Source organism: Grus americana, chromosome 1 (genome assembly GCF_028858705.1).
Source record: "Grus americana isolate bGruAme1 chromosome 1, bGruAme1.mat, whole genome shotgun sequence".
In the NCBI taxonomy this organism is placed as follows: Eukaryota; Metazoa; Chordata; class Aves; order Gruiformes; family Gruidae; genus Grus; species Grus americana.
The window spans coordinates 45,065,539-45,093,243 of record NC_072852.1 but is presented as its reverse complement, the minus strand read 5'-3'; the positions used below and the strand labels follow the sequence as shown (position 1 = coordinate 45,093,243).

Here is a 27,705-nt window from a genome sequence, read left to right as displayed (position 1 = left end):
CTTAGAATTTAGTATATTAAAGGATTAGAAAGATATCTATATATGCACATATATCATATATCATATCATATCATATCATATCATTAGGGATACTGGATTTTCTTACATCAAAGGAAAGATAAATGATAAATACAATCACTGCGTAGTATGTCTAAATCTGAAATTAACTTGAGTATATAGCTAAAAAAGCTGACCTGCAGCTAACCTCAGTAGAGATAAGGCAATTCTAGTTTATACACAGTTGATAATTAGTTTGAATGAAACAAAACTTCAGTATCTTTTCAGAAAATTTTTTTGTTGTTTGTTTGTTTGTTTAAATAACCTTAATGAACAATTAAAAACTGGCAAAGATAGTAGATAGAACATAACCAGGAATTATGTATGTAAAGCTGGGACTGTATTTTCTCCATGTACATCTCTTTATATTTTCCTAAGCAAATGCTATCTACTTTTCTGTAACGTCGCCTCTTGGTGTCCTGAGGTCCTCACAGAGTACCTCACTCTCATCTCTCATATTATTTATCTGAGTAACTTAATAGCATCAGCAACTTTTGTCACCTTAGTATCTACCTCATTCTCCAGATTGTTTTGGGTCTGTGGAACCACTGACTCAAGCACAGATCCCTGTAGGCCTTCACTAGCAACCTCCTTCCACTCAGAATACACAGATTGTGTCCTCAAATCAGTACAGGTCCCCTTTATAAACATTAGGATTCAGTTCACTTAAATTTTGTGTGTTTAAATTTTGCATCAAGACCAGGGATGTTGTATAGATTTTTCAATAGTCTCTTAAGGGAAACAGGCACCTCCACAGGGAAAAGTCATCCCTTCCTAAGACAGGTATCTTATATATGCATGCTAATATAGATAGGAACTCTCTTCATTGACTATAGAAGTAATCTAGATGGCTGTGTTCCACACTTCCATATTTTACATGAAGCAAGTTAAGATCTCTGAATTACTAAAGGTAAATTTTAGTATTTATTATCACCATCACTTTTTTTGACTGCTACCTTTTTAAATATTAAAGAAAAAATATTGTGAGAACGAATCTGCATTAAAGTGCACCATGTGTTCAAAACTCTCATTTATTTGTCAGATGAAAGAAAAACTGTAATGTTTGATCCATATAAAAAGTAGACAAAAATACAAACCTGCTTCAAAAGTAGAGACAATTACTGGAGAACTAGCCTTGCCTTCAATGAGTGCAGCATTAACATCCCCCGTAAAGGCAATGATTACTACAGAATACCTTGTAAATGCTTTCAAATCAGAAATTTCTAAGACTTTACCCTCATCATTTGTCTTCAGAAATTGAGCTTTATAATTGTCATTATCTACCTGTAAAATAATAATAATAATAATAATAAATAATAATGATGATGTTACAAGAGTTGAAACAGCCAAAAAGCAGGACATTAATATTTGAACACCTTATTTAGCTTTCATCTTTCCACTTTTCTAACCATTTACATAGAAGTGTTCACAAAAAGTCTCTAGCTACCAAGACTAGAAAGCTGCACAGAGGAGTACGCTCCCATCTTCCCCATGCGTTGCCACTTTAGCATTTCATGTAGTATGGGATTAAGGAAATGGGCTGTTTGCTTGGCACTGTCTTCCACCAGGCAAACATGAACCAACTGGTAGACACTGGCCAGTGACCTGAAATGGGAATCAAACTAGGCAGAGATCCAGAAGCCGAGCAGCTATGTAGCATAAAATTGTTTGGAATACAAAAACAAAAAAAAAATTGGGCAGCAATATATAATGTTGATATGACTGTAGAAAGTGCAGTTCCTCTTGGGATATATTAATAGAAACACTACTTATAAGACAGTGGGGAGGGAGTAATTGTCTCACTAGAAAAGCTGGAAAGTAGAAATAATTGTTCAATCTAGAAAAGGGAGGATGGTGGAAGACATAGTAATAACTTCAAAGTATAAAAAAGAATGCTACTAAATTGAAGATAATCCATTGTTTCTAGTGTTCATGAAAACAAATAGGAATTTTATTTCTACCAAAAAAATATTAGAATTAAATATTACAAAACCTGTGATGATATACCTATATATGTAACTAAAACTATGACTAAGATAAGTTAAAAACTAGAACAATCTATCAAGGGTTGCTGAGCAATTTTCATCAGCGGAAATTTTTAAGAACAGGATAATGAATCATTTGTGAGGAAGACTCTAGATACGCTTGTTTCTGTGTTAGAGCAGGATATGGACTGGATTACTTCTTGGGATCCCTACCATCTGTACATCTCAAATAATCTGTAGTTCTGTAGAAAAATCTACAGTGTTGGGTTTTATATCAAATTAATAAATTCTAATGTTATCTTAAAAAAGGAGAAAAAGGAAAAAATGGGAGCTTTTCTAGTGTTTGATCAAGTATCATTTACAAAATTCTTTTTATGTCTATTCCCACTACTTCAGTTAATGATGTTTTCATTATTGTTTCTTCAGTGTGTAATTTGAAAAGAGGATTAGGTAGCTGTACAGTAGTTTTCCCACTGGATGAAATCTGTATTAAATGCAGCTGCTAAAACATTAGAATAGTTCAAGCATACCTTTTATTTGACAGATATGCATCTATCCCCACTGAGAATTAACCTGAACTAAACTTTCTGATGGACTAAACAGACATTCATTTCCTGGGATGGCCATGAAGACCTGAAACGCTTTTTCCTATTTGACTATCAAAAATCTGGCATACAAATATTTAGACAAGAGCTAAAATGCAATCACAGTACTACATTGTTAAATTTATTTCTATTCTTCCTGAAGTTTAATGGCTCAGTTCCATCTTCCTTACTCATTTTCAGTAATATTTTATTCCGGACTACTTCTAATTATAGTAGGCAGCAAGACAAACTAAAATATGACCTGGAGAAATAATAAGGACGGAGTACTTTTTAGTTTTTTTGATCTATAAAACTGCAAGGAACATCCTAGCAATTTAAACAGAACCCTAATACATTCACTAATAAATACTAATTACTACCTTTTAAGAATAAAGACATGACAGAGTAGAAATCTGAAATTATTCTGTTCTGTCAGCCTATTTTTATAAATCCTTAAAGATACTCAGTTGAGAACTAAAATGAGTAAAGTAATACATATAGGAAGTTTGTGGAGTTTGGATTCTTCAGAAAAAAATTTTCCCACTGGGACAATAAAATATATACTCAAATTTTCACTGAAAAAGATTGTGACAGCTTTATTGGCCTTTAAGAAGGAATAGATTTGTCTACTAAGATGATTATCTACAGAACTGACTCCTGTAGTTACTGATCATTAGACAGACAACATCCGATTACAAGGAATCCCTACAAATAAAGCTAGATATCTGAAACAGATTTAGAAAAAAAACCCACTTTGTAAAAACAAAACCAAAGCTGTCCAAACTGAACATGTAAAACAGATTTTTAAGTTTCTTCCAAATGCTGGCAGGCTCACATGAAACCTTACTTTAGGAATTTTACTGTAACTTATATCGATAAGGTATTTAAAACATTTTCATAGTGTGGAATCACTATGTATAATTTAGGAACTATCAGACAGAGGAGAAATTGTTTAAATACAAATTGATTAAACATTACACAACAAAAATCAAGCTTTGAGAATTGAAGTTGGAAGTTTTATCAAAAGAATTAAAAGATTTTTTTTTTCCGTTGATGCACTATAATGCTGTTTAGTCAAAAGTCACAGGAACTTATCACGATGAAAAAGTTTTCTCTAGTAAAGGAGAAATAAAAATTGTTATGTAGTTTCTAGAGACCTACCCAATGGGCCAAGGAACTGTTCCTTCCCTGTTAGTATTCCCCTTGTTATTGTACATCCTTCATACTACTGCTGTGGTAACTGTGTTCAGAACTGAACAGATTGCACTCTACATAGTGTATGATGAAGTTAGAGGAAGAGAAAATAGCAGGACTACACATGACTCTCTTGTAACTTTACTGAGGAGCTTAAAAATATTTCATATTTTTTTACTGATCTCCTTAGAAATTTTGATTGCACAAAAATGTCAACATTAATATTTTAGCATATCTGTAATTCTTATGACCAATTCAGAAACATTGAAAATAGAAACATAGTAGTCTTACTCTCTTCTCAGAAAATTAAAAGAACTTTCTATTTAAAGTCTTTAAATAGTTTGAAGTAGTCTTTGAGTTTCTTTCCTATTTCTAACAGACTGATTCAAGATTTTTGAAGCTGCAAATAGCAAGCTTTCCTGGGTAAAGTGTGGTAAACAGCTTCCCATTTTCACTGATAGCCCTGTCTGTATAATTTCTGGAAGAACAGGGAACGCACATCCTACTTAAAACTTCTCGTGCTCGAACTTATAAAGTTTCATATCTTGCCACAGGGCAGGAAATGAGGTTTATTATAAGGGTAGTAGAGGATGAAAAGAGAAAGGCCACTAGAGCTTTTCTCTTATGTCAGCCTTTTTGCTTATAAAGATCAAGGAGAAAGAAGTGTTATTGCTGTGCTACCAAAATACAGCTAATCTGATGGACAGAGCACCAAGAGGAAAGTGGGAAATCTAGTTTGGCTTTAAAGATTGCCCTCTGATGCGGTGTAACTTTGTACAAGTCACTTCCTTTGGTGAGGCTCTTCACTCTGGTTTATAAAATCATGACAATGAACTTTTCCTTATTTTGAAGAAAAAAGAAGGCATTGTTATTTTACTGGTAAACAGCATCATTAATGTTAGAAGGAGGTACACCTCTGCAAAGCTCAGCTACTGTTTTCCTGTGTACATTTATAACTACATTTTTTTTCTCCAAGGTCTCTTATTAGCACACATTTTTTAATACCAAGTAATTAATTTATCCCCCATTAAGAAATTTATAAATGTACAATTAATTCTTATGTGGTATTTATGTGGAAATAGATGCAGTCATATCATTTTTCAATCCAGTTTATGTTTGTCTTGTAATTTCTATAAGAACATCTGCTGTGGTATTTATATCACCAAACATCTGTATAACTACCAACAATAAAACAGAGTTGCCTTACTGAGGTAATGTCTATGAGGTAGCATGTTGGTCCAGTAATGATGACAGGTTCACTCCAGCTGATATTAATACTGTGAGGAGATGTAGCTAGTACAGTCACATTTTCTGGAGGACCGTCTGGAGCTGTAGAAAAAAATATGTACATGAATCATGGCCAAAGAAGTTCACCACAAACAAATCAGTAATTTTAGTGGCCAGTAGAGATTATTTTTCAATTTGAAAATAAAACTTTTTCACACATTTACTATTATACACTGCTTAAATATTTTTTTTCTTTCTCACATACAAAACCTACAGTGTGGTTTAGAAACACATCTTTCATTGCAATTACTACAATTTTTCTAGAGTATGAACTGCCTACAACTTCATCTTAAATTGAAATTATAGGGTCTTTTATTTATAAGTTATTTATATGCATTTTACGTGACACAAGCAAAACATATATATACAACTATTTGGACAAATAGGCAAGCATAATATATTTGTTTATGTCAAACAAATCATTCAAAGAACAAGAAACTGTGAAAACAAAAGGCATTCTGCATCCCAGAAAAAATTTTCCAGCAATGTTGGAAAGTACTAGTACAAATAATTTTACACAGAAAAAAAAATATTTTCTAGGTTTCATTTCAACTTATTCTTAACATGTTGAGAAACTCTGGAAAACACATGCAAAAAAAGTGATAGGAATTGTAATGTTCACATTAAGAAACAGGATTTTCCTAAAATTTCCTTTTGTAAAGGTGATACGTGAATTAATCTAGTTATTTCTTATTCATGAATAAGAAATTAATGAAATCATAAGAACAGCAGTTTTTGGTAAGTAGTGTTACTTTTTCATAACGACTGTGGTAAATTTCAGGAAAATAAGATTTGGAATAGTGACAACAGATTTGTAGATAAAGCCAGAACTTGGCTCCATGGTGCCTTTTTTATTGGGTCTGCTACAAAAAAACGACAACTGTGATACATATCGGTGAACAGCCTGTTACAGAAGCAACGACAGATTTGTAGATAATGCCAGAACTTGGCTCCATGGTAACTTTTTTTTTTTTAATCTGCCCCCCAAAATATAACTATGATTAACACATACCAGTGAACAGTCTGTTATAAAAAAATTATAAATATGATCATATCTATCCTAATCAGAAGATGCAATCTCTTTTCTCAAACATGATTATGCATGAGTATGTATTTTTTGACCTTTAACCACAAGGTAAGAGGGCTTAATGAGGAAAATTGAAGTATATACAAGGCTACTTAGTTTTTTAGGTAGAAAACAGGTTAGGAAAAGGAAAAAAATAGCATGGAAAGAGGTATGTAACTATCGAAATTATGTGTGATATATTAATGAGGAGAAGTTATAAAATTTTGCACTGAGAAAGTAAAATTTTTCCACTATGGTTGCAGAATGAAAGAGGAAGATTTGGAAGTTGATAAGGTGCTATGAAGAGTTTAGGGTGTTGGATATAGGAGGTAGATTGCTGTGCTGGGATTAGCAGGAATATACTAGACTTTGTAGGCAGGATCAAATTCAACCATTGGAAGCAGTCCCCAAAAATACTGAATAGCATGGAACAACTGAATGAAGAGTGTAACTGAATGAACTATGAAAACACATGAAGGGTGATGAAAGAGGAGACTGCTCAGAGAAGGCTGGCTGTTGAGTGGGGTGCTAGAACAGATACAACAAAATACAAGGGCAAATATGTGCCCTAAAAACTAGAATTAGCACAAATTAAGCTTATTTTGCAGGTAATGTGTGTCAGACTTGTTGCTCAAAGAGTGTCTTTTAGGGTGAACAATGCTTTCAGTAACTCTGGCAGTGGTATTACCTTTATTATCAGCTGAAATTTCTAAAAAACAGTATAAAATGATATATATAGCTTCTCAAGTCTTAGTTTCCAAACCAACTGAGTTTCCAAAGACCATTTTCCATTACTTTTTTATAGCATTAATGGAGCATTTAATCCCTCAGTTTTTTCAGAAGCCAATTTAGGTTTGTGCATTAGACAATGATGGTGTGAAATAATTTTAAAGCATAATCTAATCTACAAATTTTCCCACCTGAAGTTATTTCTATGGATAATTTCCATATGCAGTTTATATTTGATACATTTTTAGATCTTTGCAAGAAAATTCTAATTGACTACGCTGTATGCAAAATATTTATCTAAGTTAAATCTAAATGTTAATACCTCGTTTATTTTCATCATGAAAAGTACAATATCAGATATTAACTGAATGATACTGAAATTAAGGAATATTTTCTTAAATAACCTGTATAATTAGAAAGAAAACTAGAAAATGAAATGTGTCTAAGATGTCTCATGCCTTGCAAAACCCATCTTCTTAAAAACTGCGTTTGCTTCAGTGGGTAACTGCCACGTTCTGATTTAGGTTTGTTTGTGAAATGAATCTAGTCAATACGAGGCCATGATATCACTATACCCTTTCTCTTATAAATCACAGCAATTTACTCAGTAGAAATGACCTAGTCTTATTCTCTCATTCCCCCATAATCCAATCACTTCCTCTCATAAGCACTTTTCTCCTGGTTTTCACAATAATGCATTTTCTGTAACTAATAACCATCATTTCCTGATTATCATGCTTCTATCCTTGCACAGGAATGTGGGTCTTATGGAGGTCAGGGTCATCTTTCCCATCCATCTGTGTCCTGATGCTAAGGCAGCAGTTAAGTGTGTTAGCTTGAAGATAAGTCTGGATAGCCCATCATTTAGCATAATCCTCAAAAATAAGACTGAATACTCCAGTCTTCTAACAGAAATTCATGCTTGCCAATTTGGTTAAGACCAGCCCTTTTTTCTTTTTCCCAACATAAATTAACTGTGAGGTTCAGTTATGTAATTTTATAATCACCTAGGTTACTTTTACCTATATTTAAACATTTATATCTTATATAAGGCCATATTTACTTTCCAATATTTAGTTCAGAGAGAATGAAAGGAACAAAGAAAACCAAAAACCTCTCTCAGGCAAAACCTCCCAGAAGAAAGGGCATACAACAACAGATGCAATGTTATTGCTTTCCACCATACGGAAACATTTATTTAAGTATACCAAGCCAACTGGGCATCAGCAGGGATTGGAAAGAAGGTGCTGAAAAGAGAAGCATAACCCCCTGTCCCATGCATCTATGTCCTAGCTTTCATGGGACATCCAAACATCTGGGATTTTCCTTTGTATCTCAGTATATCCTGGCATTGGGAGACTTGGCAGTTTACCAAAAAGCATTGCATTGTGCAACTGTACGAGATGCAAAATGAGGTCAGTGATCTCACTGCTATTCATTTTCCACCTAACACTGACCCTCCAAAGTGATTTTTCTCTTAGAAAGCATGAGTTTGGCTAATCTTATTCTCCTTATAAATGTAAAAGTGAAACTTGGGGTAAGCACAGGGATGAGGGAACAAAGTTTCCCCAGCTACAGAAAATATTTCTTGCCCTTTCCCTTACTGTGACACAACTCTGTGATCTTCTGCACTGGTAACTATATAAATCTAGCTTATGTTGAAAATATTTCATCTTGCAGAGTAGATTTGGCTCTTGGGTAATCCATCAGCTAAGCAACAACAGTGCCGTCAAACTACTTTATGAGACAGTAGGACAATTCCTGTGAGAATAATCTGCAAGACAGAAGGCTGAATAGTTTATCTGTGTGATGTGAGAACCGGACTGTATTGAACAACCTATAACATTTCCCACAGAGTAGCATTATAACCACTTTCAGTACAGAATTCAGCCATTATTTTTTGTTTAAAACTTGCAAATGAGTTAAAGAATCTTAAAAAGAATGCCTGCAGCCTTAAATTTACCTTCATAATGAACAGCTGAAATAGCTAAGATCCTCACCTTAGTAACTAGATATTCAGAACTTTTAGGTATTTCTGCTTTAACACAACAGTCAAATACTCAGCACTTGTAAATTTGAAGAATATTTAGGGTTTCTGTTATGAAATTTTTTGCTGTTGTTGAAGTTTCATCTCCTTATATTCTGGGAACTGAGTTTTCAGCCTAAATGCAGTAACTTTCTGAATATAAGAACTATAGTATTTTCTTTAGGGTTGAGAGAAACAAAATTTTCTGAGAACCCAATTATTTCTGAAGAAAAATGATTTGACTATTATTTCACAACCAAGGTAACTTGCCCTTTGGCAGAAGCAATGTCTTACAGAGGCATTTCTTGAAAATCAGAAACAGTGGCTAACTTCTGCCCTCAAATCTGCAAACACAACTCCCATTGATTTTATGGGCTAAGTACTCAGGCTATTTGACATAGCAGCTAAGCACCCTTAAGCCCTAACAGACCATGTATATTGGCTGTGTACCAGCAGGCTAATCCAGGGGATGCTTGGCCCAGTCCACGAGGGAAAGGAGAGGGGGATCGACACCTGTTCTCTGGATACGCTCCGCAAGGCTGCCCAGAGTGCTGGATCTGTTTTGCGCATCCTGAATTTCTATTCCCCGCTATGGGCACTACCCTTTGCAAATTTCTAAATTTTTTTAGAAATATTTCACAATATTTCTGAAGACTAGTCTTTGCAAAGTATGAGGTCAGGTAGCTAGAGACCAGCCCTTGCTAAAGATCAACAACTGCTCAGGGAGGCTCCCAGCGCTGCTGAAGCACGCCAAAACTGCCAGCTGGCTACTCAGCTGTGACATGTCGCCATCCTCTTTTTCCCTCCTCAGCTGATGGCCATTACCCCAGGAAAAAGACCGGCACCCAGCCATGATATCTGGAATAGTGCCCACGCTTCCTTGACTCCACGGCGGTGTGTTTTATAGGCAGCTCATCTCTTGATGTGTTGCTGATTTAGCTCACAGGAAATTTGTTGCTGCCCACTTCCCTCACCAGGGACACAGGCCAGCAGCCCCACACGCTTGGGCTGGGAGAAATGGTGGAATTTTTTTAACTTCTACCCCATCACCATTTGTTAAACTAGCTAATAGAGCACACAGAGGACCTACCGCTGAGAATGACACTGTACTGCTATGGAAATGGCTTGTGCAGCCTAATGAGATTTTTATACTTTTAACTACCATCTCCTCAGTGGGATTGATAGGAAACTAGTTCTCTCTTAAACCAAATTATCACTGTCCAGAGAGGAAATCATAAAGAGGATCCTAACTTTTATGTGATTATATGTGTTTTCATTACCTACCTCTCTGTCTGGTTTAAATCTCTAACTTTCCTAAACTCAGCAACAATTTTTTGAAGATAAGTATTTGCATATATCAGCAGCTGAGATCTATCTAATCTCCCCAGAGCTGCTGGCTCAGGAGTTGCACAACTTCTGTTAGCTATTTTCTGCTCCATCTGGGTTGTTTTTTTTTCACTTTAATTTAAAATATTGCATTAGTTTACAGGCATAGCATCCCTATAAGAACCACTGGGCAAAGCAAGTAAGTGCATGTGAGAATGACTCTGCAGCTGATTCCAGTACTTCTCAGTCCAAAGGACTGCTTCTGCGCTTTATGTGATAAATGGGCTGTTGTGACGTTCAGTACCACGATGTTCAAATCTCTTTGCCCTTTGGTGCTTAGAATTTCTCTATTGCAATTTCTTATCTGCAAATGAAGACAACAATTCCTGATCTTGTAAACAAACTGTGAGCTAGGATACATGGATGTATCACTGTACAGAGAGTGCACAGGTACTATGAGGAGCATTATATAAAAACCTCCTGAATTCACATCACATGATTGTAAAAACATGAGTGGAACAAAGTAAGTATGTGCAGCATTGAACAGTTCTTGGTACACAGCTGTTTAAGGCCTTGGTATCTTTATTATGATTACTTTGAAAGGGGAAAGGAGTGAAAGAGCTGTGGCTTAGGCCACTCATGGTGGTTCTCAGTTGCTCTACACAGGCCAGAGGCTGGATCTCACATGTGCTCTGACCTAGGCTGGCTGCAGACTGGGAGGGTCATATGTCCCCATAACAACTTCCTAAATAATTCGTGTTTCACATCCCCTTATCTTAAATGCCTAGTGATGATTATCTGTGACAGCTAACTCTTCTCTTACTTGGAAACCAAAATCTTCAGTTGAGGTGTGACAATCCTAATACGTGTCATGGCAGTCCTTAGGTGTTGCATGGCTACTCTGATTTGTAAGCTCTTTAGGTGGATATGGTATTGGAAAGAAATCTTAATTCCTCTGAAACTTTTGCTTAAATTCTATTGCCAGGAATGTACAGCAGAATTTCAGGAAAGTGTTACTATGTTAGAGAACAGACTCTTAGTCAAATAATTAAAAAAGGACTACTTTTCATTGACATACTCTACATGTGAAGATGTATTGAAAATGGCATATCAACACAAAATAGCCAAAATTCAGATTTACCAATTCTAGACGTGGATTAGGGCCAAGGAATGAAAATGCTGTTGGGTAAGCAGTAAATATAGTAGAGCATACAAAAGGCATTAAAATCTGAAGCAGTGTCAAGTATGCATACCTAACACGTGATTTATATCATGCTATTTCATATGTTAAGAGTAATCCTTATTAACTTAATATTATAGGTCTATGAAGAAATAACTTCTACCAAGTGTTCTTGCTTATTTAGGTGACATTGTTATAGCAATATGACACATGGCAAATAACCTTACTTACAGCCAGGAAGTGTTTGCGTAGAAATCCAAGGTGAAGAACCGCCATAACCAACATTCGTACTGGCAGCAACTGCAAATCTGTACCATCTGTATTTTTTAAGTCCATACACTGTCTCTTCTATCCGGTCATCCACCACATTTTCATATAAATATTGATGCATCTCATATTCAATACATTCCTTAGTCTCCCAGTCACTGCAGTGGATGGACTGTAGCTGTGTGGTAATCTTGTAGTTTTGGAAGTAGCCAAGGATAGATTTTGGTGATCTCCAATTCAAGGTCACACTTGTTGACTGCACATTGGAAAAAACAATATCTCTGGGAGCACTGGGAACTACAAATGAAAACACTTGTAAGATATCTTCATTTTAATGAAAAGTGATTGCAACTATAACCCTTTTATCCAGTGTTTAAAAAATATTTTAATAAGCATATCTAAAGACCATGATTCAATTTCACATGCTTAATAAGGAGTAATTCCATTGGTGTAAATCACACCATGAATATATAGGTGGCATACATTTACTATAGCTTTTGAAATAAAGAAAAATACTTTTAGGTGTGGCATGCAGAGACAGCTTTGAGAGGTGTGACATTACTGTTGCTACATTTGGGGCTATGTCTCAACTGGGGGAGGGAATATCAAGCAAAGTTATTTTTGGCCTACCCATAGCATCTTTTACTGCTGTTGCTAACTGGTATTCCTCACCTCTTGCTTAGAAATACTCATTTGTCCCTCTCTTGGTAACATATGAAATCCTCGAGCAACACTTCAAGGTTTCATAAGTGTCCTGTTTCACCTTCTGAATGGAAAGTATCAATACATACAGTATGTCTATCTTTATATAAATGCTTTACAAGCTGTTCGGTAAGCAACAAATTAAAAGAACGCAACAGGAAGAGCTAAATAATATGGCAATACAAAGCAAAAAAAGAAACTTCCCATAAACTTTGCTTCCATCTATTTATGTACATACATACACATGGGTATACACAGGTTATATTCATGTGCATGGAGACAGAAGTAGTGCATGGATGTACATACATACACATACACACATGCGCACACATTTAACCATAACTATATTAAGCCAAGAGTGTACTCTCAGCTCTAGCAGCCTGGATGCAACATATGGTTTTGTGCTATATCACATAGTCATACAGTAAGCTAATATTATCTCTAAGACTTTGTAAGATAATACTAATACTCTCTCTGGCAAAAACTGTGCAGAGAAATCAGCTCAGAAATCATTTCGTGCACTTAGCTTTAAAGAGTACTTTAGAGTCTTTGGGGGAAGAAGTATCGCTGGTAAAAGAAAAACACATGATACATCCTCAAACTGAAATTGAAGAACCCCCAAGGCTTACATAAAGAATAAAAGGATCCCAGACCAATGGTACTGGGGAAGAAAGAGAAACGCCTCTGTTTTTTTCCAGCCTTGTGGGAATATCTGATCCCTGCTTTCATCTGCAACAATTTGTTTATCAAAAATCATCATAATGTAACAAGCTGAAGCCTCTCCACTAAATATGAATATTTAACGAGGAATGTAAATTCTGAGTCAAACCAAGCTGTGACGATGAAAAGGTTGAGAAATTCAAATTCCCTTCAAATGAGCCCAAAGCAGGTGGAATCTGCAGGAGAGGGGCCAGGCACAGGAACCATGGGCGAAGCTTCCCTTGCCCTTGCGCTCAGCTCTCACACACGTGTACGCATCGCAGCATGCAATAGCCCCATATGCTCCCACCCTGCCACACACTAACCAGACACAGAACAAGAGCAAACTGTCTAAGAAAGAAGTCTTTGCTACAGCCAACTTTCATCACCATAGTCCATATGATCAAAATTAAAGTTGTTTTGCTCTGTTGCTATTAGCATGAAGAGAAGAAAATTAAAGGAAGTAGTACATAAATGCAAAACAGGCATTAACCTTCTGGCTTGATCACAGTTTTGGAGATTAAATACTCTGTCCACTTTCAAAAAAATAAACACTGCAATATTTTCATAATACCCCTATAAACCGTATTTGCCACTCGTGTAAATGACAAGAAAAGGCTTAGTTTGACCATTAGTTAATGGAAAATAAAGGTAGAGAAATGTTCAATAGTTACTATAAAAAGTCTGTATTTTTCATTAAAAATTCCTCTACTCCATTGTAATATAAGCTATTTATATCTGTTAAGATACTGCAAAGAATATGAATCGTACACACTCAGTTATGGCGATGATAAAATGTGGGATAGAATGGATAAAACGGTTTGAGTTACCACCCAGTCTCACTCTGAACTTGAATTAACATTATTTGTAAGACCCAATACAACATATTCCAGGAATTAAAAAATTAAGAGTCAGCAATTCCAAAGACATCAGAACAGATCAAAATTTAAAGAATTTAAGAAAATACAATTCTTCTCCTTCTCATTCAGAGAGGCTTACTCTTTTTTTGATAAGGAATATGACCTCACCTTCCCAGGCACATGACTCCAGGAACCCTTGCTGTGATAAGAACAGCCAGCATTGTCAAGTTTGGAATAAAAGTGTGAAAGTATGCAACATGGAGATGGAAACTACTGGCTCTAATGCCTCTTAGTCTACCATTACCAACTTCCATCTACCGAAAACTGATTATTGGACTATGCTCCAATTTAAATTAAAGACTGGATCAAATACTGAAACAGGGACTTGGAATAGTAACTGGTTGCTTGCTGGGTGCCAAGAAGAAAGTAGAAATATATACCTTCACTTGCTCAGATGTGCAGCTGGTAGAGCCATGGCTGGCACAGCTGCAGTCTCTGCACCTAAACCAAGGCAGGTAAAAGAGGCTAGTCAGAGGCAAAAAGAGCAGTGCCCATGTTCTAGCCAGCACAGTGGGCTTTCCTTCTCAAGGAGAGTGCCCTGTTCCCCCAGTTTCCACGTGGGTGATGTCATCAAAAAGAATTGACATCTAGCAGTGTTGCAGTAAACATGGAAAAGACGCTTGGCAGTTTCACAGAACTAGAAATTATATCAGGAAAAATAACAGTGGCTCTGATTTGTGGGCTCTCACACAGACCAACAAAAGTCTAATAAAGCTAACCTCCACGAGCTCTCCTTGTATCTGGTGGAAAGAGACAAACTCCCAGAGAGCGGAGAAAAGAATGGAGGGCAGAAAAATGATGTTTCTTTTTCCTTCTGTCCTTTTACAACTGGCTACAGAGGGAGCCCACACACATTACCCTCACAAGGCTGAAGATGGTATCTGTGATCATCCCGATGAATAACACTACATGAAAACCACCATTTTGAAAGATAAACTTGCAGATGTCATAATAACAGACAGATTAGACAAATACTTCTTTCATACAAAAGCTTTTATTCCTCTTTTATGTCATCATTTTTCCAGTTTACTAAGACTCATATAAACAAATATTTCTAACCCATGAAAGAAAGCGTCAGTCAGCAGTGCCTAGACAGACCTTGAAAATGGAATCAGAGCCTCAAACATTAGTCAGTTGAAAATCTAGTCCATTTTATCTCATTGCTTACATAGACAAATCAAATATAAATGTAATCTCTCATTAGAACAAATGAAAAGATGTGATTTGAATCCGGAGCAAATCAAAGAGGTTTGCTCCGAGGGCCATGGTGAGGAGCAGTGACACCCAGTGGCACACTGTCTCTTGCATTTGATGACTGTGTTCAATGAGACAATTTCAAGACAACTATGCTATTGGGTTACAGATACAAAGAGGATTACAATTACTCTAGCATGGAGAATCAGATTTCCATTCCTCAAGAATGACTAAAATTCCCCCAACTTTTTCTGTCCACAGATGGTACTGATTTGAACAAACCATTCCATGCTTCCTAGAGTAATCATGCAGCTTGTTTAAATTTTCTAAACATGACTCAACTATGATGAAGTGATCACTGTTCACACTAAAAACAATTAAAGCCAAAAATTGCATCTTTGTCAATTATTCTTTCAGATTAAATTGCAACTGTAAGAAAGACTTATGTGTCTGCTCTTATACACTGCTGTTTCGATATGTTCCTAACAGGAACTTGATTATTCTTCCTGGTTTTCCAAAAAGGCATGAAAAAGGCTGTGTTTGTGGTGGTGTAGGACACTAATTGTCTAGAACTGTGCTCTGATTAGCTAGTTGGCATTCTAGTGCTAATCTCATCTTTAAATTTACCAGGAATCACAGGTAGGCCCCCTTAAGTCTCATCATCATATTTCTAACGGTCTTTCCCTATTGAATTATATTGCATTTGCTATAATTCAGCTAGCTCTGGGAGTAGGGAGTTTTTCAAAGTGTGACATTTTTGGTGCAATGTACTCTATCGTTTTCCATATAATAGCTTTTAATTCAGTTTCTGAAAGCCAGCCAGGGAGCTGGGAGAGAAGCTGACCATGAAATGCTGGTGAATTCAGTTTCTGGACTGGAGGAGGAATGAGGTATTTTCAGGTTCATCCAGCATTGTTCACATGATGGCCAAACTCCAACAAAAAGTGCCTGAAGCCAGATCCACATGGGATTTTAAGCTCCTAAAACCTATTTACGTGCCTGAACTCCCACTGAAGTTGACAGGAAGCTAAGCACCTAAATAGAAGTTACTTTCACAGATCTTGGCCCTGGTTCCCCATGCTTATCTGGCTGCAATGCTAACCAGCCTTTCCAAAGCTGGTGGACTGCTCTGAGATTAAGTTTTTATTTGAGAACCTAAATGAAAGGAAATTCCTGGTAGAAAAAGCACCAGAACTGTGCAAAGACTCAGGTCAACTGTGCCAGTGCAACTGGTTTAAATCAACAGAAACACTCGGTAGAAGAATCTTACTCACAATGCAAAGATAACCTAAGGGCAGTAAAGGACACACACACAAAAAAAATCTACTGAGAAAAGAGAGAAGTTATGGCTTTCTGTAAAGACTTCTGTGGAGAGCAATGACTGCAGCTGCGCGGGCCGGGAACAGAAGACGGTAATTTGATATGGCATAGTTCCTAACGAAGTTAATAAAAAAAAGTCTGCCTACAGAACAGCTGCTTGTAGCTGGAGTTTGGATTAAAAGAACAGCGGCAGCCTAGAAGTCAGTTGGGTGGTATTAAGAGCATCAATAGGATGAAAATGAAGAACAAAGTAGAACAGATAGCAGTGGGCACACAACAAAAGAGTCTTCAGAAAATAGAGGAATCTGAAAAGAAAATTAATATTCTTTATAATTATCTCTATCCATTTTCGAAAGGTTAGTTACCCAAGCAAGTTCTCTGGGTTAGGCTGATATCACTGATCATACCAAATAGTACTCTAGTATAGACTGCTAATTTCAGGGGGACTCATCATGATATAAAGTCCTGCTCAGTATGAACAAGGACATCACAAATAGGTCCCAAATTATTTTACTAACATAAAAATAAAAAAATCTGTAGACTCTTTTTCCCATGACATGGGACTGATATTATCAGATATGCTTTAAAGGAAATTGCACAGTTGAGAACACGTCTTAAAAAAGCTTCCCTTGACTGTGTCTCTTAGTCCTTAGCACATTAGAAAAATCAATCTCTAACTATGAAATCTAAGCACTGAAAAATCAAATCCTGCAAATCTAAGGAGAAATGCACACCTTGAAGCTAAGCTTCGAAAAGTAGTGAAAAGCTGTTAGTATTCCAGTCTGAAATTAAATAAGAATCCTCAGCTTTCTGACAAATGGGACGACTGTCTACTTTTCAGCAAATATTTTCTTTTTTTGAACTGTAAATGCTTTCAATGGCAGCTTTGTGTGTATATGGCACAACCATTTTTTTTACATTAATCTAGAGTTGACCTAGTCCTTAAAAAAATATTTCTTTCATCCTACACTATATAATTTTTCTATTTTTATCTACCTGCTTATAAAAATAACTTCAATGCAATTTCATTGGCAGCAACGAAGGGATCATTGCATTTGTCTAGTGAAGATTTGTCATAAACATCAAAGCCATTAACTGACATTTGGACATACCAACTAATCAGAAAATCTAAAAAAAAAAAAATCCACATTACATTAAGAAAATAGAAATCTGGTTAAAAAAGTTTCAGTCATCTTGGAAAGAAGTATTTCAAAGATTCTTAGTCATTATTCACTCTGCAATTTTCGGATGCTTTTACTTTAATACAGTTTGGAAACATGAACTTGCAGCATTGATTGAACATGTGAAACACACTGCTCTTATCAGTAGTAGTGACAGGGGACACGGAAGCTCTTCCATTTCCAATGCTGTGGCTCTGCAGTAGGTTGAATCCTCTTGATAACCAGCCCAACACAATGCACTGCACACTGCACTGCACAGCATGCTTGGGGCCCTAAGGACCACTTTAGGGTACGGACTTAAATATTTCTTCCAGTGCATTACGGTCGTCTGTAGTTCTCTTCACAAGTTAACAAGGAAATTCATGTAACTCCAACTCAGAGCTGCCATGAGCTGCCATGTCCTAAGAAAAAGATTTATGGTGAAGGAAACAGAGCATTTCATTGGATATGAAGAAGGCTTTAAGCCCATGCTACGTTTTGTGCTCTTCACAGGCCTGGATGAAAACAAGGCCCACATTTTCCAATGGGCACCCCCATCCTGGAGGTACAAACTCAGAATCTTTAAAGGTTCCCCTGTGCAGACAGTAAAGTCATTTTATGCACAAGTAACAACAGATGGTGTTAATTTGCTACCTCCACACCAAAAGACCTAAGAAACTTTCCCATTACCAATCCTTTAAGGCACTACTCTCCGTCAGGTACAACACATACTTCTGTGTATAGCTACAAGTTAGTACTGGCCAGCAAAATTAAGCACAGATTAAATTAAAAAATGTTTCCTGGACAAATTCCTTGCCATATTTCTTTTAAAATGTAAGTTATCAATGAATATCTGTTTAGTAGAAAACAAATGGTAAGGACTGTCATGGCAGTACAAGGGGTGCCTCAACCTGTTCCAAGGGTCTGTGTTCACTTATAATATTATGTAGGACTAGCAGTAAGAAGGGAAAAAATTACCTGCATGTCTTAATACTATAATCAATATTTTCAGAGAAGAAAAATGTAATTTAAAAAAATTGAAAGCAGCAGCAGTTTTGATTATTCATGCTTTGAACCCCGCAAGGGGCTTTTTAATTATTTTATTTTTATTCTTAACTAAATCACTATTATATTTGTCCCAGACTTGTGAGTTAACTGAATCTTTACAGCTTTAGTGTGCTTTTTGGAGACGTTTCCTACCATTTTATGCCTCTCCCTTCTAAAAGCCCACTCAACCTTAATGAAATTTCTTTTTAAATGTGCATTTTCGTGAAAATAATCCAAGGATAGCTATTCAGTCATAAAATCCTAAATAATGCATGCATGTGTAGTTGCTATATTATCTTTCATACCCTGTATAATATATTTAAACACAAAGTAATATTACCACTACAAAGTCAATAGTTTTTATATCATACTGCAGCCCAGCAGAAGTGGTTTACCATGACAATGGAGCTAGATTAGACACAAAACACTACTAATCTCCTCATAAATTTGATCTCCATGATTCATGTTTAATTGTACCCAGATATGAACAAATATACCTAAAAAAAAAAAAAAAGGCAAATAATCTTGCCAAGAATGTAAAGGTCAAACACTATGCAGTGAGACACTGAGCCAAGTTCAATTTCACTTTATGTCAGAAATAAATGCATTGTCAGTGACTCAGTGCTGGCTACATATTCTGTGACTAATCTTAGACCATCATAAATAAGAAGCTGACAACAGCTATAAAACTGTTTCCATTCCCAACCATGACTCTCCAATTCCTAGTATCCAGTCACCACAAAACAATTCATGCAAACGCACAGTTAAGGAAATGCCCTAATAATTAGTTTGTTGTAAATATGACTAAGCAACAGCATGTAAGCCAATGCTAAAACAGCAAGAAAGGGTCTGTGCAGTGTATGTGTCAAAAAATACATGTATTGTAGAATAAATCCTTAGGAAAACTCCCAGTCATAAGACACATAAGCCACATGTTGTGACAAAATAAAGTGTTTTTTTGTCTCCTGCTAGTACAATTCTATGTAACATAGACCACAACAGACTAGCAGTCTGTCTCTCAAGCCCAGATTGATACCACATCCACAGCTTCTCCAGGCTTTCTGCAAGTACTAATTAATAGCCAACCCAAAATTTTTCAGAAATCCCAACTGTTAACTTTCCCAGGTGCTAGGCTTCTTTAACACTACTAGAAGCCTTTCCTCGCTCCTCCAAGAGAGGTATCTAGGAAGCCTCCTGGTCTCCTCTGTACCGGAGGGTAACATGCCTCCAAGCTGTGTGGTGTGATCAACACACTGGAGGGAAGGGATGCCATCCAGAGGGACCTTGACAGGCTGGAGAGGTGGGCCCGTGCAAACCGCATGAAGTTCAACAAGGCCAAGGGCAAGGTCCTGCACGTGGGTTGGCGCAGTCCCAAGCACAACTACTCGCTGGGTGAGGAATGGATTGAAAGCAGCCCTGAGGAGAAGCACTTGGGGGTGTTGATTGATGAGAAGCTCAACATGAGCCAGCAGTGTGCACTTGCAGCCCAGAAAGCCAACCGTGTCCTGGGCTGCATCAAAAGAGGTGTGACCAGAAGGTCGAGGGAGGTGATCCTGCCCCTCTACTCAGCTCTCATGAGACCCCACCTGGGGTACTGCATCCAGCTCTGGGGGCCCCAGTACAGGAGAGACATGGAGCTGTTGGAGTGAGTCCAGAGGAGGGGCACGAAGCTGATCAGAGGGCTGGAGCACCTCTCCTGTGATGACAGGCTGAGAGAGTTGGGATTGTTCAGCCTGGAGAAGAGAAGGCTCCGGGGAGATCTAATTGCGGCCTTCCAGTACCTGAAGGGGCCTACAGGAAAGATGGAGAGGGACTGTTTATCAGGGAGTGTAGTGATAGGACAAGGGGTAATGGGTTTAAACTCAAAGAGGGCAGATTTAGATTAGATAGTAGGAAGAAACTCTTTACTGTGAGGGTGGTGAGGCACTGGAACAGGTTGCCCAGGGAAGCTGTGGATGCCCCATCCCTGGAAGTGTTCAAGGCCAGGTTGGATGGGGCTTTGGGCGATGTGGTCTAGTGGAGGGTGTCCCTGCCCATGGCAGGGGGGGTGGAACTAGATGATCTTTAAGGTCCCTTCCAACCCAAACCATTCTATGATTCTATGCCTCCTATAAGACTATCTCCAAAATCTTCGGGTTTGGGATGAGTCCAGTTTTAATTGTGCACTGGCCCACGTGTCTGCACACCCATCCCGTTTCAGTTTTAGTTGAGCTCTGAGTCAGGGCTGGCTGTTCAGCAGCCCTGATTTAAAAGAAGGAGTGGAGAGTTACAACTGCACTTGAGAAGTGTACTTAGGTGCACACTTGCACACGTCGATGTTCAGCAGTTAAGCTCATTACAGTATTTCCAGCCAACGCTATCCTCATCTCTAATATTTAAACAATGCTTCCTTTAGAAGCAGACTTTGAACACTACTGATGGACAGAAGTTCCTGAGGGCAGATGACCCAGGCAGAAGTCTTAAATCACCAAAGAGGTGGACCAGAAGGGACCATCAGGGATCAGAAAATGGCAGAATTTGTTAAGGGGGCTGTTGTTGCTCAGGAAGCCAGTTCAGAGAGTGCATTTTTACCAGAAACAGGTATGAATGCACCACCTCATTGTTCAAATAGGGCATGTGGCCAGGCTCTAGTGGGATGGACCATATTACGAGGAGGGGCTGTCATCAAAGGACAACCCTGGCTATTTTCACATTGTTGGTTGCATTACGCCTGCAAGGGGCTGCTCTGTTTATCCACATTTGGACCTCAGCCATTTGATCTGGAACCAAAGCAGCAGTAGTTCAACTGATGATACAGACATGGTCTAGATTCATTCAGACATACACGTCTAATTTTAAGAAGCATGGAAATCAAACCTGAGTGGGGCTCTAAGGGTTTGTGAATAGGAGAGATCCAAAGGCTGAACCTAAAGAGGTGCATGCTGCTCAGGAAGCTACCAAGAAGTCTAGAGCTGCCCCCCTCCACTTGTCATCCAGAACCTAGAATCCATCACTGATGTAGACTTTTCTATCTATTATTTGACAGAACTGAGCAGAACTCACTCTTTCAGTTGAAATATATGTGTGAATGCCACTCATCTTTTAAGTTATTCAATAACTTAGTAATAAAAGTATTATGAAAGTTAGGTTTGGTTCCTAAACATCAAGGGATACAGTTGTGCCCTCCCCATCCTACCCCCAAGTTTCCTAATGAGCCAGATGTTCTGAATTAAAAGACCTCCTCAACTCCACTGCATGAATTGATGTCACTGAAGATGAAACAGCAATAGGAACTAAATGCAGTAATTGCTCCTGTAATTCAGTGGTAAGGTGAAGTCTTGTTCTGGATCCTGCTTGCTGAACATTATTTTTTGTTGTTATACTGAACTATCACTGAGAAGAAAAAAAAAAAAAAACACAACCAAAACCAAGAGAAACAATCTCAAGAGTAGAAATCGCCCCTGACTGGGGAAGAGAACTGAAATAGGCATTTACTTCCTGGATTAGGCATTTGGCTCCTCTCCACTTCCTGTTTAGAAGCCAGGCACATAGCTATTTACACAGAAGCAACACTGTATTTTGCACAGAGTTTAAGCTCCGAGTGCATAAGGAAGTTTTAGGTGCCAGACGAAAGCACAGCCAGGATTAGGTGAAGTGCGCATGGAGAGAGAAAGAAAGATAGATTTTAGGTGACAATTGTTTAGTCCAATGCCAAAAAAACCTGCCTACATTCTTCTTTGGAATTAGCTCACAATTTTCTTTGTTAAAAAATCCTGTTCATCAAGAGTTATGATGAAAGTCTACTTAAAGAAGTTAAATGCTTCTTAATTGCACAAATTCTGTACAGCTTTATTGTTCTCAACATAGAAAAAGGTACTCCCTCTGTGCTTTTCTAAATGGCAATTAATTCTATTCTCATTACCAAGTGCATTCTAGAACAGGAGAAAGAGGAAGCCCTATTTCTCCTCATCCACAACTAGCATGAAATTTAAACATTAAACAGCAGAAGGATTTAGCTGCCTGAATTGAAGCAGGTATTTCAAGCCTGCTTGTTTCATAGCCATCATTTCAATTAAACAAAAGAATTAACTTGAATAATTTGTTACCTTTTTCTGGAAGCGTTTTGGCATTGCATATCTGTTCTTCACCATCACCAGCAGATGTTGCAGCTTTTATTTTAAATTGATAAGTAATATTGGAAAGCAGATTTCTAAAACTATGCAAAGTATCATAAGATGAAACATTTGTAGAATTTCCTTCAACTGTTATGATGTAATGAGTAATTACACCGTTGGATGAAGCAGGAGGGTCCCACTGCACTAGGATCGATTCCCAACTCGTTGCAATACAATGAACGTTCTGGACAGCATCTGGTACTTAAAAGATACATGTGCACCAAAGATTAACATTCACACATAATAAAAATGGTAATTACAGAACAACATAGTCAGAGAAGTAGACCCAGCCATCATAGCAAGGGTTAAACATTCCGGTAGCAGAAAAAATGATACTGTAAAAAAAAAATAAAATTGAGAGAACAAAAATGTGTCTTTGCCCTCATTAGACGGTCCATTTCCAACTACTGAGCGTGACTGATGCTGGTACTTGAAACAGAAGAGGCCATCTATCTGACTTTTTTCTAGTTGTGTGCTCCAATTTTATTTTCGCATCTGCTCATATTTTCTGCATGTTTTTTTAATCAAAGTGTAGTAAAACATACACAGTAGTGTGAAACCCATATACATATCCCACAACAATGGGAACAATGAATTAAAGTAACTCAGAAAGGGCTAAAATGCTGGCTGTATCAGCTAAGAGAAAATGAATACATAGTGAGGGGTGCTGCAGCCTACTTCCTCTATTGAAACATGTCCAGGAATCCATAAAGGAGTGAAAAGACCATCAGTGAGGTACCAGAAATAGAGTGAAACATGTTCATTATCACTGCATAGAGGTAAATGGATCTCTTTAAAATTATTAATTTTCTTTTCACAGTTCAAAGAAAAGTCTTTTTTTAAAAAGCAGCATCTGCAGAAGAAAGATTAACTGGCAATTTTAATAAAGACTAGAGGCAGAATCCTTAGATGAACTCAAAGAGGAACTAATCCAGCAATTGCCCAAAATCTGGATTGGTAGGAAAGGAAACAATGCTGCAACTAGCTGAGCATAAAATCTGAGAAAAAATTAAAATGACTAGACTGCACTCCTGTGGGCAATGTTTCTCCAGCACTTCTGAAGAAAGTACCATGAGTATGGAATATCAGTGATGAAATGAGACAACGGATGGATGACCATGGCTCTTGGGCAGGACAACCTCCAGCTGCAGGGATCCAACAGCCAACCTGAATCAGTTCAGTAATAGTGATTTTTCACGGTGTTGTAACTGCTGGGTACAATAAACAGCATAATTTTCCCCAGAACCCCTGTTTTATCAGCTCTGGAAAGAGTAGTTCACTGGAAGTGTGGTCTCGAAAAACTGTAGTCACCATATGGGATCTTTCAGTACCTTGTCTGCTCCTTTTGCAGTCAATATAAAGGAACCTGGGAGTTCAGACACAGCCCCTTAACCCATGCTGTTCCCTGACTGACAGACCTTATAACGTACATGAGCCTGGGGATTGTTCTGACCTGGTGAAGGAGCTACAGTTTTGCACAAAGGCCAGTTTCACAAACCCACAGAGCTCCTGGGCTCTCTTCAGTGAATGTTGAATATTCACTTTCATGCGATACAATTTTTCATTTTGAAACAACCTGCAACTTCAAGAGACGTGTAGAAGCCACAAGACAAAACTGTACATAATTAATTAATTAAGCCGTACTATATTGTGTAGTCCTCCCCAGTTGTCAGGAAGAATAAGATCTAACCAACTAGGATATTTAATTAGTGGCTAGTTTCCCTTCCTAAAATAAATTATAAAAAATGTTAAAAATTTGTATTTGTTTAATACAATTTCCAGTTCATTTGCCAATCTTTTGTCCAGCTGCTTTTGATACTGCTAAAGTTTCAGTTATTTTCACAGGGATCTGAATTATCACTTTGATCTGCAAAGACTGATATCTATCTAATTTTCCTCCCTTTATCTGTGATGCTATTAATAGATTTATAGTAGCCATATAAGCCTCTCATTTCAGATGAGGACATTTCTAATTCTACACTTCCGACATCAAACTTCAAACCCAGCCTATCCGGTACAGTAGGAATGTGAATCGGCATTACACAGGCAGAAGACAATGAGACAGTGTTATGTTACGTCTTCTTTGGAGAGAAGAGGAAGACTGTTGTTTAGCCATACAAGGAAAATATATATAAAAAGAACTGCAGCTTAGAAAAAGTCATGTCTAACCTGATTCCATCGTTATAAAGTGGACAGCATTACTGAACTGATTGCCATTCCCAAGCTTGGTAAATGCAGAGACACTGATAAAATAAGGGCTGAACGGTTGTAATCCAACAAGGTTTGCCTCATGTCTTGAACCTGAAATGTTCTTAAGAAAGGAAAAATTATTAGTAAACAATTAATCTGTTTAAACATTGTGGGCCTCACCTTGAACCTGCTGAAATGAACAGAAGATTTAGAACCATAGTGTTGCCTCTTCTACTCTGAACAGCTTTCAGTGAAAGTAGTCCCTGAGCTCAATGAAGAAGAATGCAGGGTCAAATTCTTCCTTTTCTTTCTCCTCTCCCTCTTTCACTGTGGCTCGTGAGGAAGATATGCCAAAGGATGGTGGCATAATTAGCATAGCGTTGTTAGAATAGATTAGCTCCACATACGCTTTTTTTAACCAATACTGAAAACTCCTGTCACCTCCACACCACCACATCATCCCCCTCTCACCTTCTACTTCCTGACTACACCTCTACAGTGGAAGAGGTCATGGGTTATAGCTTCTCATTTCTTTTACTTTACCTGAGCCAGACACAGACTGATGAAGAGCTTCAAAAAAAGCTAAAAAACACAGTTCAGTTCCTGGTAGCTGTTTTTCACAGAGTATGCAAAGTATATTTTGTGCAAACATTGAGAGGACTATAATAGCAGCGAGGAAAGAGCTGAATTTCAGCACAAAAACCTGGTGAACATTTTGTGGAATCCAAGTTATCAGAGGATTATGGTTACTAACTACAATATTTCTATATAAATTGCTCTGCCTGTCTTGCTGTCACAACCTAAATCTAGTTTCTTGCCCACATAACATTATAAAACATAAAGAAATGTAGGGCATAGCAGATGCATTCAAGCGCTCTAGCCAGTTTCTGTGGTCTCACTGAGTTTGAGTCTACCTCTGATGGACAGTGGGGAATCTTTGGTGGCCTCTGTGAGCACCCATAGAATGTGTTTCCAAAAGCAGCTGGCTGTAGAAAACACTGTTCCTCTTCTGTATGTGCATTGTGCTCCTCCTCTTCCAAGGATTATGGAAGACACTGGGGTGATGACAGCACTTCATTCCACAATGGGCAATAACAGCAGACTGCATAAGGGGGAGCACAGTAGGCCACCCCATGGGGACTGATTTTCACAATGCATATGCTTAAAAACGGCACAAGCACTTTCCTTGCACACTAAGTCTCTGCAATAAGGACTGTATTGCCTAGGGAGCTAGACTAATGGAGCTCCCCACTGTCCCACGTGTACCGTACACTACATGTCTTAATCTCATAGCACACAGCAGCAATGCCTTTCCCCTGCAGCTTCTACAAGTGTCTCGGGTGAACAGAACTCACTAAATAGTTTCTAAGCCTGAGATGCAATCCTGGCCTCAGCTTGCAGCCGTTACAGTTCATGGCACATTTCTTGATGCCGTCCAAGCAACCAGATTTAAGCAGCTAGAAATGCCTTGATCAATTTTTGTATATTGTTTTATAGCATCTATTTCAGTTCAGATTTATTCAGTTATTCTTATTCTGTAAAAACAAAAAATGCAAACCTCTAAACAGTTGTTAATAATTTTTCAAGATTACTAGGAATATCTGCCTGTCTTTTTGAATCTTGAAAGTCCACAGATACTAAATAGCTAAGCCAAGGTAGCCACAATACAAGTAACTTCTGTCATTTTCTAACATCCAACTTACACTGAAATAAGAACTAAAGATTAATAAGGTTCATCATTAATGAAATACTAGAAGCTCAAATCAAATTAGACACAAAATTTTTTTCTATCTAATTTTAAAAATTGAGTTACAGGCATGGTGGGAGGGTAAGTAAACTGTCTGAACAAATAGGAATTTAAAGGAGCTTCGTAATTCTAGGACCATATCAGATATTTAAAATATTTGTCATATATTTTGTTCCTAAAGCATGAAAAAATTTTTATCTGCTAAAAAGAAATTAAACACTGTTAATTATAAACATACCTGATAAAATAGTTTTTCAGTGTTGTTTTGGTAAATCTTAAAATTATATCTCATAATAACACCATTTGGCTGAGGACTGGGATCCCATTTTAGCCACACAGAATCTGCAGTGTAGTTGGTAATGGTTAAATTCTGGGGTGGAGATAATGGCACTGCAAAAGAGAAATGCTCTTGAGTTCCAAATTATAAATAATCCTGGCAAAACCCAACACTTATGAGAAGCAGGAGAACATATGTACATTTGTTACCATTTTTATCTGAACTCAACAAACAGTACTTCATTGCTATTTTAATCTTTTTCTTTCTTTTTGGCATGAAACAAATTCCATTAATTGGGAATACATGTTTACTCAGCAACAGATATTCTTAGAGACCTAAGTAATTAATCACTTAAACATTCCCATTGTCAGAATTAAGACATTTAACAAAAGTCGTATTACAAATACTACTGGAATGTGATATACTTCACATCCTACACCATATATTGAGCACAACTCAGTATCTATTTACAAGATATGCCATTTACCATGCAGGTGAGCGGAGGTCCATGTAAAGGAGACCTAAGAATGTGTCAGAAATATTTCCATGTTTTATCATTTTCAATTACATGGGGGGATGAAGAGAAAGGTATTA

The 27,705-nt window shown here is 37.4% G+C and overlaps 1 protein-coding gene across 10 annotated transcripts in view; it reads right to left on the bottom strand.

Annotated features, from left to right (window-relative positions):
- The window catches only part of PTPRQ (protein tyrosine phosphatase receptor type Q), a 141,977-nt gene that overhangs the window by 39,418 nt on the left and 74,854 nt on the right, over nucleotides 1–27,705 (bottom strand). For 9 of the 10 annotated variants that reach the window (XM_054832907.1, XM_054832917.1, XM_054832924.1 and 6 more), the window contains 6 exons: nucleotides 27,073–27,224; nucleotides 25,067–25,208; nucleotides 22,829–23,098; nucleotides 11,666–11,998; nucleotides 5,028–5,149; nucleotides 1,155–1,341 (listed from right to left, as the gene is read on the bottom strand). In XM_054832907.1, the coding sequence (XP_054688882.1) occupies nucleotides 1,155–1,341; nucleotides 5,028–5,149; nucleotides 11,666–11,998; nucleotides 22,829–23,098; nucleotides 25,067–25,208; nucleotides 27,073–27,224 (1,206 nt within the window). The remainder of the gene's footprint in view (nucleotides 1–1,154; nucleotides 1,342–5,027; nucleotides 5,150–11,665; nucleotides 11,999–22,828; nucleotides 23,099–25,066; nucleotides 25,209–27,072; nucleotides 27,225–27,705) is intronic. The other variant, XM_054832945.1, reaches the window with a different exon arrangement.